At 48.6% G+C, this 12,914-nt stretch overlaps 2 protein-coding genes across 5 annotated transcripts; both read right to left on the bottom strand.

Annotated features, from left to right (window-relative positions):
- Nucleotides 1-3,498: 3,498 nt before the first annotated feature.
- On the bottom strand, nucleotides 3,499-9,329 carry LOC123096878 (magnesium/proton exchanger 1). Of its 4 annotated transcripts, none has more exons than XM_044518663.1 (10): nucleotides 9,141-9,329; nucleotides 8,917-9,016; nucleotides 7,954-8,360; nucleotides 7,698-7,873; nucleotides 7,494-7,612; nucleotides 7,225-7,373; nucleotides 5,104-5,228; nucleotides 4,355-4,571; nucleotides 4,133-4,262; nucleotides 3,499-4,023 (listed from the first exon to the last, which is right to left on the bottom strand). In XM_044518663.1, exons 3-10 carry the CDS (start codon nucleotides 8,312-8,314, stop codon nucleotides 3,726-3,728), a joined length of 1,575 nt encoding a protein of 524 aa, XP_044374598.1. In that variant the 5' UTR covers nucleotides 8,315-8,360; nucleotides 8,917-9,016; nucleotides 9,141-9,329; the 3' UTR covers nucleotides 3,499-3,725. The 4 variants fall into 4 exon arrangements, with proteins under 4 accessions (XP_044374598.1, XP_044374596.1, XP_044374595.1 ...); XM_044518661.1 differs by having other exon boundaries at nucleotides 7,954-8,357; nucleotides 9,141-9,328; XM_044518660.1 differs by having other exon boundaries at nucleotides 7,954-8,357; nucleotides 8,917-8,997; nucleotides 9,141-9,318.
- Nucleotides 5,163-6,751, bottom strand: LOC123096879 (uncharacterized). The gene has a single exon (XM_044518664.1). The coding sequence runs from the start codon at nucleotides 6,749-6,751 to the stop codon at nucleotides 6,074-6,076; it is 678 nt and encodes a 225-aa protein (XP_044374599.1). The 3' UTR covers nucleotides 5,163-6,073.
- Nucleotides 9,330-12,914: the final 3,585 nt, after the last annotated feature.

Here is a 12,914-nt window from a genome sequence, read left to right as displayed (position 1 = left end):
TGACGAGTAGAACTATCAAGAGTTTTGAGTGTGAATCATCTTCATCAATAGTACAGGCAAGTTCACACTTTGATCATATCCCTTTCATACCCAGTTTTTATGCATTAGTTTCACCCTCAAACATTGCATGAGTAGGATTGATAACATGTGGGTATTAGGAAGTAGTTGATGAGGTAGGAACCTATTGCCCTGCATTCAAACCTTGGGGGTTACTATTACGTTATGCTTATATTGTCATGCTATGCTCGTAGACGTGGATTGGGTTTGAGTGTATTCATGACAGATGTGAGTATTGTTAATTAATGGTTCAACTTAAGGTGGCAACTTTAATACACATCTGGGTGGATTGAGGCACCTGGGGTACCCAGTTATTGCCTGTATTTTTTTGGAAATCCCGGGGTACCGTGTGATTCTCCTATGGACTGCCACCCAGGCTCAAAGGGATCATAAGATTATTCATGCTAGAACTTCCGTGTGCAGCCATAAGCTATTATGGGCTCTAGCATAGTTGATTAAGTCGTGTGAACTCTTACAGTGGTAGACTAGCAGATATAGGGGATGTAGGTGGTACTGTCTACCCATCGTAAGGTGCTAACGCTTCTGAAAGACTGTGTCTCGGTCATCCGTTTCTCAAACATCATGTAGTGCGAGAAATCCAACGGAGGAGATCGAGTCTTGTGGGGAAAAGTGCGCAAACCTCTGCAGAGTGTACAAACTAATCATGGTTAGCCGTGTCCCCGGTTATGGACGTCTTGAGTATCTGGTTCTTGGATTATCCTGTTGATCTCATCACTTTATATAATTAATTTGTTGGGTTGTTAACTTTTAATTGGGATTGAGATGGGGTTTACCATTCTCAATATTTTTCAACAAACTTTGTAGTTAAATAAAATGTATTCCTTTGCAGTAGGGAAAAATTGGCTTTTCGCAAAAACATTACAACCATAGAGCTTTTCCACCAGCCATATATGCATGTAGTTATAGCTATTATTCATCATTATCCTATGGTGTGAATTTTCCAGTACATTCAATGTACTGACCCTTTGTGGCTGCAATGTCTCATGTTGCAGGATTCTTACGACGAGTAAGTGATACGTTAGGGTTACGATTTCTACACTCAACTTTGCCGTTGGTGTTGATGGGAATCCACAACCTTGTTGTTACTTCCGCTATTTGGATTGAGGTAATAGTTTTTACGTTACTTTATACATGTGATTTACCTCTGTTATAAATCCTCGAGTACTGTGTGCGTCAGCATACCGATCTAGGGATGACACTTAAGCACAGAGACTTGACCGTCTGAGGTCGGGTCGCTACACTTGATGGAACCTGGCCTCGTCCATGAAGGCATTATGTGGCCATTCGCACGGCCGCACCTCCGTCGTTCTCGGTGTGTTGAGGTCATTGTCCGATGATTCCCCAATGACTCCCTTGGCACTCTTTTTGGAGGAATACTTCCAGAAAATATTCATCTTTTTCTATGAACAAAAATTCTGAAATTTTTGGGTCACAAATTTGTCAACAAAACTTCAGAAGATTGATAGCAACTACTCATATGGATGCCTAGAGGCTATATCAAGCATTCAAACTACTTGGAACTCAAAGAATTCCACATGCAAGCTCATTTACAGCAGCACCAAAAGTAGCTAATTACTCAAAATATAAACCACTAAAACAAAAACTAATTGGAGCAATGGAGGAGTCACATACCAAGTAGCAGTCCCCCCAAACAGTTTCGGAAACGGAGCTTCGAGCAAAGAGATCGATATCCGCAGGTTTGGGAGCAAGAACACGAGAGAGAGAGAGAGAGAGAGAGAGCGCTAGTGTGATTTTATTGGAGGTAGGTGGTGAGGTGAGCTAAAGAGATAAGTGAGAGGGCCTTGTGGGGCCAACTACCCACCAGGGCGAGCCTGGGTAGCTGGCGCGCCCTGGTGCCTAGTGGGCAGCCGAGGCACCCCGGTGATGTTATTTGTATAAAAAATTCTCAAATATTCGGAAAAAATTCGTGTCAAAATTTCAGGTCATTCTGAGCACTTATATTTTTGGCCAATTTTTTATTGCACGTAAAACTCAGGAAACAGGAATAATCTAACATTTTATTTTATTTAACTAAGAGTAACGCAAAAATAAAAGTAGGGACAAAAGGTTGTGCTTATTAAATTCATCGACCACATGCCTCTCGAAAATAATTCATAATAAGGTTGATCAAGTCTTATTAACAATCACTTCCGATTATCATGAACCCGAAGAACTTTCATAAAATACTAAGTTACCTCAATGAAGATTTTACCAGTCATTTGTACCTCCTAATCTGCAGCTAGCACATAAATAATTCTTGAAGTGAAGAAGGGGAAAAATAGAGGAGATACATCACACGCATACTACCATTACTCATCATGTCTCCTCTATGATAGAACAATGAGCAATAATTCAGTAATTAGAAGGTCATGTCATGCACAACAGATACAAGCAATGACTAATCCTAAAACACCCGGCACTCTATGAATCAAATCAACATTGATCAAAGAAGAGAAGAGGAAGAGCTAGCATACCTGTAGATGTGCTAGTCACGGTGAGGTCGCCCGCAAGTAGATGCAGCTCTGGCCGAGGACACCGGCTCCCCCATGCTGCTGAGACATGGGAAACCACCGCTGATGGCTGCCTTCCTTGGGATCTGTCAGCAAGGTCCGAGGTCTGTCAGTCGCGATTGGAGAGAGGAGAGGAGGCGGCCGCTGAAGCCTTGCCGACATCGACGCCCCTCTACCGGGTTGGCTGCAGCGGATACAAAGGAGGAAATGGAGGTGATGTGAAGGCACGATGGCGCAGAGGATATGGCAAGGCGAGGGCACAGGCGGAGGAAGGACATGAGTCGCGGCGCCGGCGCACGAGCACGCTACTCAACTTTGCGGTGCTATCTTCTCTGTTGCGCCATCTCCTTTGTTCTCCAACGGATGCGACCCTTCTCTTCAAGAAGAAGCCAGCATGCAGGGGGGATCCGGCAGGATTCCGTTGAAGAAGAGGAGGAGAGGCAACGCTAGGCAGAGGAGGAGCAGAAGGGGCGCGGCGGCGGTAGTCGTGAGCAGGAGAGGAGAGACGAGGCATGGGGGTGTGGGGATCGAGGACGGGAGGGGATTGGCAGCTAGGTTTTCACCCGCTTCCACCGCGCACACAACATAAGGGACCCTAAGATTTCTTCCCGTTGCAACTGCGAAACGGGCCGCGAGGAAAGGAGCCCCACATATCATCTGTTGTGGCATGAAAGAGCAATGTACAGAGAAACTAACAGCGAGATTTTTAACAGCACTGTAAAATCGAGCCAGCGGCATTTATATGTTAGATAGGCAGATAGGTTTAGAGAGAGAGAGAGCAATCCATGACAAATATTATTGTTCAATTAATGAGAGAGAGAGAGAGCAATCCATGACGAAGATTATTGTTCAATTAATTATATTTGTAAGATTAATTGCAGTTGATATTGTTTGAAGATGTCATCCGGTCTAGAATTAAAAGAGATAACATTTACAAGGAGTGCTGTACTCCTTTTACTTTTGAAAAACATGCATCCATCATACGAATAGAGTATATGACATGTTCGGCTTGAATGAATAATAGAGTATGTATCTACAATACCTAATCAAACGACTAACTTTGGTTGGCTATGTGTCTTGAATAAATACCCAACCATTTTTTTACCAGGCAGAACCATATTTTGCTCCTATAAAAGTCTATATTACCCCAGAAACTCTTAAAGAAGAAAGTAGAACAAAAACAACCCAAAGGACCATGAAATAAGCCGATGTTGCCCAAGCCCACAGCCTAGGCCCCCCAAGCTCAGCACCAAATACTATGCGGCGGAGAACCAAAACTGTGATACAACCAAAAGATGTTGCGAAGAAGACCAGAAGTGAGAAGCTGAGACCAGCAGCATTGTCTATGTACAATGGTTCCTGGTAGGCAAAGAAATTGTACACTGTGTTGATCAACCACGGAACACCAATGCCAACGTATATGTTCACTGAATTGCTGCAGCAAAGAAAGTAATCAGTCCCACTCCGCTCCAGCTTGAGGAATTAACAACAATAAAAAACTTCATGCCTCGAACTGGTTCAAGAGGATGTGTGTACAAACGAACCTGCAAGTGATGTTGGCAATTGCAGAGTCTGCAGTAACTTGACGCTCGGCAGCAATCTTGCTAGCGACTAGATCCGGCCATGAGGTTCCAGCAGCCAGCGCTGTGAATGCTATAACATATGGGTTTAGTCCTACACAGAAAGGTAGATTTTCCATCAGCATACAGGCAGTTACATCTAGGTGAGCAGATGAAAATCAGACATATGCAAGAGCAGGTTACAACCTGTGACACAGCTTATCTGGTCTGTAATATTGGTGACCCCATAGGCAATACCACTTATGAAGATCAGAGAGAAAATAAAAGCAATCCATCCATGTGCGATTTGATACGGGGGCACAAAAGCAAACAACAATTTCCAAGGTGCGATGATTGAGTTCCAACATATTATGATAAATCTCAGGCAGACAGGATCCATTTTCTTTAGCTCAGGACTCTCCAGCTGCATATATCAACAAATCACTTAATATTCTAGAAGTTCTGAGACAGAAAACGTACTTCTTCTGTTTTAAGTCAGCTTTCAGTGTATACTCTGATGACTGAAACAATAAGTACGTTCTAGGTGTGTCAAAGCACACATATTGGAAACTATTAAAATAAAGATAACCCATATTGGTACACCGGAAATAGCAGAGGATGCAGGAGGTGTACGTGCAATCAATTTCAGCATGATAAGTAATTGATAAAGTTCTCTGAACAGTGTAAGTTTTCCAAGCACTTTATGTATGTATAGTTCCACTGGATAGGTACCTAGCAGTAAACTTATCAATTGTAGGCAGCCAAAAGTCTAGAACATGCTTCACATGCTTGTCATGCGCTCATTGGACAGACAAATAAATAGGACCAGTTCAGCTACATTATAATATAATAACCAAAATAAGTATTTTGACACGAGATACAAGGTAAATATAAACAAGGAGCAGCATCAATAAACTTGAAACTATGGGATACAAAATAACAGTAAATTAAATTACCATTACAGCATCCACAAATTGTTGCCGCCAAACAGAAAGCCAGTAAATATCCTCTTGTGTGTTCTTTACTACAAGAGTTGTTTTGGACGATTCTTCTATATCCTTTTCCGGAACATGATGATACCCTGCGGGTGTCCAACCATACAAAGAATTACTTCTGAGTTGTTTAACGAAACATTTTTAGCCATGAACAGCGGAGAAATATTATTGGATGGATTCAAGAAAAGGAGCCAGAGAGGCAAGTATCTCCCTCCCCTCCTTCCCGTGTCGCCCCCGCGCGGCGGCCGGGAGGAAACCCTAGCCCGCCACCACCAGGGTCCCCCAGCTCTCCTCCCCCCTCCCCCGCCGCCGCCACAGGGCTCGGCCGGGCAAAGCCCGCCCAGCGCCGGCGGCGGCGGGGCATTTTCGATTCCTCGCAGGAGGGGGCCGGCGCAGGGCTGCTCCTTCCGGCTGGGACGCGGCGCTGGCGATACACGACGCGGCGTGGCGGCGCGCTGCTGCGGTGGCGGGCGTCGCTGGGCATCAGGCGGCGCGGTGGCGGTGGCGGCGGCGGCGGCTGGGCTTCGACCAGATCCGTCGGGCTTCTTCCGTCGAGGCGCGGGCCGGCATGGATCCGTCCTCCCGGATGGTATTGGTGGTGCGCGCGGGTCTGGGTGGTGCGGCCGGCTGCTGGGGGCTGGTTCCGATCCGCCCAGCTCGGTGATGGCGCGGGGCCGATCTGGTGGTGTGTGCCCGGCGGCTCGGGCGCTTGGAGCTCACCGGGCGACACGGGTAGGGTAGCGGCCAGGCGTGGCCGTTGCTCCGGCCGTGGGCGGCATGGGGAGGTGCGGCGCATGGTGGCCTCCCGGTGTCTTGGCGGCTTCACGGCGGCTCGACGGATCTGCCTGCGGCCACGGCCGGCTTCTCCGGCGTCGGCTCGTCTGCGATCAGACCGTTTTGACCTTCGCCCCATCTCCTCGTCACCAGGGCACTACTTCCATCGAAGGGCTGGCCCTCTCCCAGCTGCGGTCCATTGCTCGTGTCGCGCCCGGTGCAGCAGGACCGAGCTCGTCTTGCGCACAGTGCGGCCGGACCGAACTCGTCTCGCGCACGGTGCAGCAGGACTGACCTCGTCCCCCTCATGGTGCTGCAGGACCGAGCTCGTCTCGCGCTCGGGGCTGCAGGACGGGTCGATGGATGCCAGTGCTGGCCGGCCTATTGGGTCGCAACGCTGGGGGTCGCCCAGGGGTGCGAAAGGAGGGACCTTTCCGCTCGTCTCTTTGGTTGGGGTAGCGGCGGGTCTCGGGTGAGGTGGTGTCAAGGTCTTGGATGCCGGGGCGGCGGCCCTGGTGGCGGCAGTGCGGTGCTCTTGGGCAGAGCCCGTGGCTTGGTGCTGCCCGGTGGCCATGGCCGTGTGGGCGACGCGGTAGCCGTGGTGTGGCGTTCGGTGGCGGTGAGTGTTGGCCGGGGTGAAAACCTGTTCTATCTTCGGATGGACCGGCGGCGCGAAGCTCGTTCCCTTCTTGAAGGCGTCGTCGCGGCTCTCACTGCCCGTCGTGCGGCTCCAGGGGAAACTCTGATCCTCGGATCGGGCGGTGGCGGCGCTCCGGTGCCTATCCTTCCTGAAGGCGTCGCCTTGGAGTCCACGGTTTGTCGTATGCGGCTTCATCTCTTCGTGGTGGTAGTGCTAGGGGTGGTGTTGCTGCGCTCAGCGCCTATGTATCCTGCCTTGGGTGTGAGTGGTGGTGGCGTGCGTTTGTACCAGTTGATGTTGATCTTTGCTTTATATATAAAGCGGGGCGGTAGCCTTTTTGTGTATATTAATGGATAGTCAATCTGCATAAACTACAAGTACCATCAAACATCCCCCGTGAAGAACAAATGTATTTGTAGTAGAGACAAATTAGTGTAACTGCAAAATGTCACATGAGTGCTAGAGTTGTAATTCACAAATTAACTCCCATGTAGTTTCAAACAGAAATGGGAAATCTGATGGAGACTGGATAAGTTAACTACGGATAGGCACTTAATCATTTATTGGACTACACATGTGAATGTGTATAAACTCTGGCTCTTCTGGTTACATACAAAGAATATAGGTTCATTAGAGGAAACAGTGCCCAATGTTCAGAAACTGTTTACCTGCATTGCTGTAAGAATGAATGGAGAATATATCCACAACATCATCATTCTCGCTGGGTAGTATGTCACTATTTTCATCACAATTTTTGTCATGGTGAAGTGAAGTATCTTCTGCTGGAACCCAATCTTCAGGTCTCTCACCTCTGACCCTGATTGCAACACATCAAATTGCAAACATCAGAAAAAATAAACGCATAATTAATTTCTCAATGACCAATTGGTGACATGCAATTTAGGTAAGAGAAATATCTTGAGGACTAGAACCATACAAAGGGATTGACACATATGGCCACCGCTTATCCTGCGCATACGCATGAACCAAAAGTAATCCATACTGCAAAACTGTTAGCAGGGCCTCCCAGAGGGTGATCACATTAGGTGTCCACACCTACACATAAGTGCAAAGTGTTCATTATTACCAACTGTACTCAGTAATTACAGTCAGATAGCAGTACAAGAGAATATGACTTTACCTCTAAAATAATATACAGCCAGATGTATGCCCAGAATGACCAAAACAGCTCAACTAACCAAACACCTAAATCGGAAATCTTTTTCATAGAGCCTGCCCTTGGCATAACCACACAGACAGCATGGATCGGGAACAGATCGAACGCAGCAGAACCCACAAGTGTACCTGGACCTAAACCTGCAACAGAAGTACTACTAAATTAGATACAATTAAATAAGATTTGTGTCAAAATATTTACGTCAATCAGTTAACTATACCTCCTGCTGTCAGTTGACCGAGATTACGGATTGCATCGATTGTTGCGAGGGAGATCTGGGGAAAGCTGGTACCAAAAGCAAGCAGAGCAATGTCCGCTATAGTGTAGTTCCAAACCTTCTCATGCTTCACGATAGGCGTATTTGTTTCTGTATCAACTGTAACTACCTCCCGAGAGTGGTTTGTGATGCTCTCCATCGACTTGAAGAACCGGGCAGTGATCGCGGATAAACCAATAAAACAGTACGCTAGGGCAACAGTACAAAGGAAAGCACGGACACCATTTGGAAGCAGTGTTTCGCCATTGAACAGCAGGTACGCATCGCATGATCGAGTGGTACTTCCCATTGTAGTGTTGGACATCAGAAGCGTGCCATAAGACAACTATATGATTTAGTTCTGGTTCCTGCTACAACCAATGTATATTTCATCAGGTACTACTACTAACATGAAGCAATATAATGCTCAGCTCAGGAAGCAGAAGATAAGCAATGACGAACATGGTATTGTATTTACAACCCACGCCCACATACATAATGAACTTAAGGACCTAGCTAAGTGGGTCGACAATAAACTTAACAACATTAAGAGTCTTTTGATGGAAAGCCTACACATGAGTGATCTGGCAAGCTACCAAACAGTTCTTGGACCTTCTGAAGCAAAATTAGCACTTCCTAACCACATGGAAACTCAGTTGTTCTTCCAGATAGTATTTACAGGTTGTTTAGGGAAAAGATAGCAACAAGAACAGACAGAAAGGAGCTTCCTTTGGCAGTATCAGGAGTTCAGGACCCATGGCGCAGTCAGAATATACTTATGCAATAAAGGTGTTTGCTCCCAAGTCCCAACCAGAATATCACTAGTGCTTCAACTAAAAAAAAAATCACTAGTGCAAACTATGCGAATTAATTAACAGGACTAAATCCCAATACAGTAGAAAAAATCAACAGTCTTGAGCCACTTACTTGCTAAAGAGAAAATAACTTCTTTTTCAACCCACTCATGTTTGCCCACGGATTGCTGCAGCCTAGCCGCTCCACCAGGATCTGGGCAGGACGAAACTAACTAATTCACAGGTCAAAGGGGGGAGATGAGATCCTCCCCGACTGAGAGAGAGAGAGAGAGAGAGAGAGAATAATGTTCCCCGATAATGGGAAAGCGAAGGTGCTCCGAGGCGGGCGTGGGTTACCGGGGTTGAGGAAGAAGATGTAGCTGGAGAAGCAGCGGCGATGTGGGCTCCCCGAGGCGGTGACGTGTGTGCATGCCACTCCTCTGATTGATTCGTCTTCCTCTGTTTCCGAATCTGGGGATTTGTTCCCCAAATCTTTTCTTTTAGTTTTCTTTTTGATCTTTTGGTTGGCTGTGAGCAAAGCAAAAAAGGAGGTCCTGCTCCCTCCTTCCCAAATAGATGACCCAACTTTGTACTTACAAAGTTGGGTCATCTATTTTGAAACGGAGGGAGTACTTGGAGCCTTGCAAGAAGAGTATATACAACCATGATATGCGGTTGCCCACAAAGTCATATCTTTTTAATTAAAAATTGTTTGGATAGACGGGTGTGATTGATGGAATGAAGAGATAAAATTTATTTGGACACATGTGTGTGATTGGTGGGATGAAGACCTAAAAATAATAAAAGAATAAAGAAAGAGAACCGCACCTACATGGCGTATCGTCCGAATACGCCCGGGCTACCTTATATCCAACTCATATATGGGCTAAGTTAGTTTCTTTTAGTTCTCCCCTCCCGTGTCGCTCTCGCGAGCGACTGGGGAACCCTAAACACCGCGCCTCCGACACTCCCTTCTCTGCACTTCCCCTTCGTCGCCGGACAAAGCTCGACCGACGGTGGCTGCGGCGGTGCCTCTTCTTCCCCTCCGTTCGTGCTCCACGGTTGGCGCGAGACGGCCGGTCGAGCGGTGGCGCAGGGCTGTGGCGGGGCCCCGCAATGCGGGCCCGCGCTATCTGTTCGGCGGCGGGGAACCAGGTGGTGGCACGCAGGCGAGCAAGGCGGGGGGGGGTTGCGGTGCGGCAGCCGCGGGAGGTACCACTTCGGGCTGAGGCATGCCGGCGCGAGTTCGGCCAGATCCACCCGGATTTGGCTCCTGGCTGGCGGCGGCGGGCGCGAGGTGGTGGCAGGGGTCCGTTGGGGCCTTTGCGTTTGGTGGCCTGCAGAGGCGTGGCTGCGGCCACGGTGGCCGGTCGGGTCGTGTCGCAGCCGGGAGGCAGCTCCGGCGTCGGCCTGTCGGTGGCGGGCTCAGGTGAGTATCTCTGGCTCATATCGGCGGTGACTAGGCGGGGCTGATCCGGCCCCTTGCCGTCGTTGAGCTACTGGCTGGGCTTGCCCGTGCGAGTCGGGGCAGTGAGCCATGTAGGGGCCACATGGGGTGGCGGGAGGGACACGTGTAAGGATGGTAATGGATAGGGTATGGGGCGGGTGGAGCAATACCATACCCATACACATGTACTCAATTGGTACAAAATTCTACCCATACCCGTACCTATGGGTATGAAACTTTACCCGTACCCGTACCCGACGGGTACCCATACCCATTGGGTACCCAACGGGTAGATCAAACAATACACAAGTTATTCGTACTTTTACATTCATCTATAGCACATTTGACGAAAAAACCTTGATCTCAACTCAACAACAGATAGATGAGTACATGACAATTATGTCAATTCAAATTGACAACTGGTGACAACTTTAACATAGGTTCACAAGCTCACAACACCACTTTAACATACGTACACTTGTGAATCACGGGTATGGTTCATATGTCAGTATAAGCGGGTAGGGCATGAGTATACCCATGGGTAAAAGGCTATACACGTGCCCTACCATGACTTAACGGGTAGGGTATGGGTACTACCCGTGGGTACAAAATTGTGCCCATACCCTGCCCATGCGGTTACGGTATCCGTGGGTTACCCGTACCCATGGGTAAAATTGCCATGCTTAGACGCGTGGCTCCGATGAGGCCGGGCCACTCGTCGCTGGCGCAGGGGGATGTGGTCGTGGACAAGGTCTGCTCCCACATGTGCACCCTCCCCTCCTCCTAGTTGCTCTCGGTCCATGATTGAGTGGCCAAGGCGGCTACTTGCTGCTCTCCGGCGGTCGGTGTCCTGTCCATTGCTTCTCTCGTGGCCGTGGATGGGATCTAGGATGCTCCGTGCTGGTGATAATGGTGGTATTCTTGGGTGGAACCCGTGATTCAGGTGCGAGCTAGCTACCATGGCCGTGTGGGCGGTGTGGGGGCTGGGGTTGGCGGTCGGGGCGGTGGTGCGGCAGACGTCGTTCTTGACGCACCGTGGTCGAAGGTGAAGCGTTCTTACCAGGGTGTCCACCCTGTCTGGCATTGGCCAGACCGTCGGAGGCGGCGTCCGTGGACGTCCTCAACTTCTTGGAGTCTCCTACGTGGCTACTTCTGGACCTTCGTCGTGCTCCGGGTGAAAATCTTGATTCTTTGGATCAGACGGTGGCGCACGCCAGTGTCGTAATCTTCCTAAAGACACCGCCTTGGCACTCTCGGTTCGCCGGCTAGAAACTTCGCCTCTTTGCTTCGTAGAGGGCTCCATCGACGCCATAGTATTCCTTATTGTTCATCTTTCATCTTCGTGGTGGTGGATGGAGTGTTGTAGTTGTTCTCTGCCACCTATATATCTTGCCTCGGGTGTGTGAGTTGTGGTGTTGTGTTGGTGGGTTGCTTAGAGTTGTAAGTTGATCTTGCTTTATATATAAAGCGGGGCGGAAGCCTTTTTCGTCATATAGGGGCTAAGTTTGGGGGTTCACGGACATGCCGGGCATATGAGGAGGATTTGAGGGGTCCAGTGGGTAGCATTTTTCCCCCTCTCATGTCTGGGCCTTGTCGGGATGTCTGTGCTGACATATGTGGTCGGTTTGAGTGGTCCGATTGTAGATGCTATAAGTTTACACGCTTGTTAATTAAATTATGCAATCGTTTATTTTAACAGTCAACGAAAAAAGTATTTTACAAATGCTTTATTTCTGGTTGTAAAACCAGCGTTTGGATACAGGTCACTCATAGGCCCTGATAATCCCCAAGTGCAAGGAATCATCGTAGCAATTTCCAAAGGTGGAAGTGATAGGTATGGAGTGTCGAACCCAAAAGGAGCTAAAGGTAAGATCAATATTCTCTCAAGTCATATATGCCACTGATACGACTCTACGTATACCGAACACTTGCTTCCATCTAGAAACGAGAAATAAAACTACGTTCTGGGTATGAAGAGGATTACTTTGCATGATATCAAAGAACTAAAATATAAAAGTAGGTGCTGTTAACATAAAGTTAGAATATATTATAATACATTGCAAATAGCGAGTGTGGAATAATGATGGATCGATGTGCAGAATTATCCTAGGCAATTTTTAACAAGATCGGTAGTCATTATTGCAATTTTATATGAGGGAGAGGCATAAGCACTACTGGAATCAGAAGATTTGCCGTTCGCCCCATCTTTGCCGTCAGCTAGCGGACGGCAAAGAAAGGCTTTGCTATCAGCCAGCGGTAAGCCGACGGCAAAGAGGCAGCGGACGGCAAAGGAAGGCTTTGCCATCAGCCAACATTTTGCCGTCCGCTAGCTGACGACAAAGAGGGTGTTGGGCCCAATGGTTGTTAAGCCCTAACAACCCCCCTCTTTGCCGTCTGTCAGCGGACGGCAAAGTGTCTGTTGCCCTCAACTTGCGGACGGCAAAGGTGACACGGACGACAAAGCTTCAAAATAACTTAACGGCTTACGCCCCCGCCGTCGCCCTATCTCTTTCTCCTCTCCTCTCCTCTCCTCTCCGCCCGACGAGCAGCGCCGCCGCCCCGTTGTCCCACGGCCCCGCCGCCGCACCACCTCTTCGTCGCCACCCCGTCACCGTCCCTCCCGGCCGCCGCCCTCTCACTGCCTTCCCAACCCCCTCCCGAGCCTCCCCGCCGCCGCCTCCCCG

This window comes from Triticum aestivum, chromosome 4D, assembly GCF_018294505.1.
Source record: "Triticum aestivum cultivar Chinese Spring chromosome 4D, IWGSC CS RefSeq v2.1, whole genome shotgun sequence".
NCBI classification, from domain to species: domain Eukaryota; kingdom Viridiplantae; phylum Streptophyta; class Magnoliopsida; order Poales; family Poaceae; genus Triticum; species Triticum aestivum.
The sequence above is the reverse complement of the archived record's forward strand: the minus strand, read 5'-3'. Positions and strand labels throughout refer to the sequence as shown.

What these genes read in the sequence shown, in the direction of transcription:
- LOC123096878 (XM_044518663.1), bottom strand. Translation starts at nt 8,314, where the DNA reads ATGTCCAACACTACAATGGGAAGTACCACTCGATCATGCGATGCGTAC. An exon ending in CCATATGTGTCAATCCCTTT is followed by an intron (nt 7,374 to 7,493) that starts GTATGGTTCTAG and finishes TGTTGCAATCAG; the next exon opens with GGTCAGAGGTGAGAGACCTG. An exon ending in ATTGCCAACATCACTTGCAG is followed by an intron (nt 4,024 to 4,132) that starts GTTCGTTTGTAC and finishes TCTTTGCTGCAG; the next exon opens with CAATTCAGTGAACATATACG.
- LOC123096879 (XM_044518664.1), bottom strand. Translation starts at nt 6,751, where the DNA reads ATGAAGCCGCATACGACAAACCGTGGACTCCAAGGCGACGCCTTCAGG.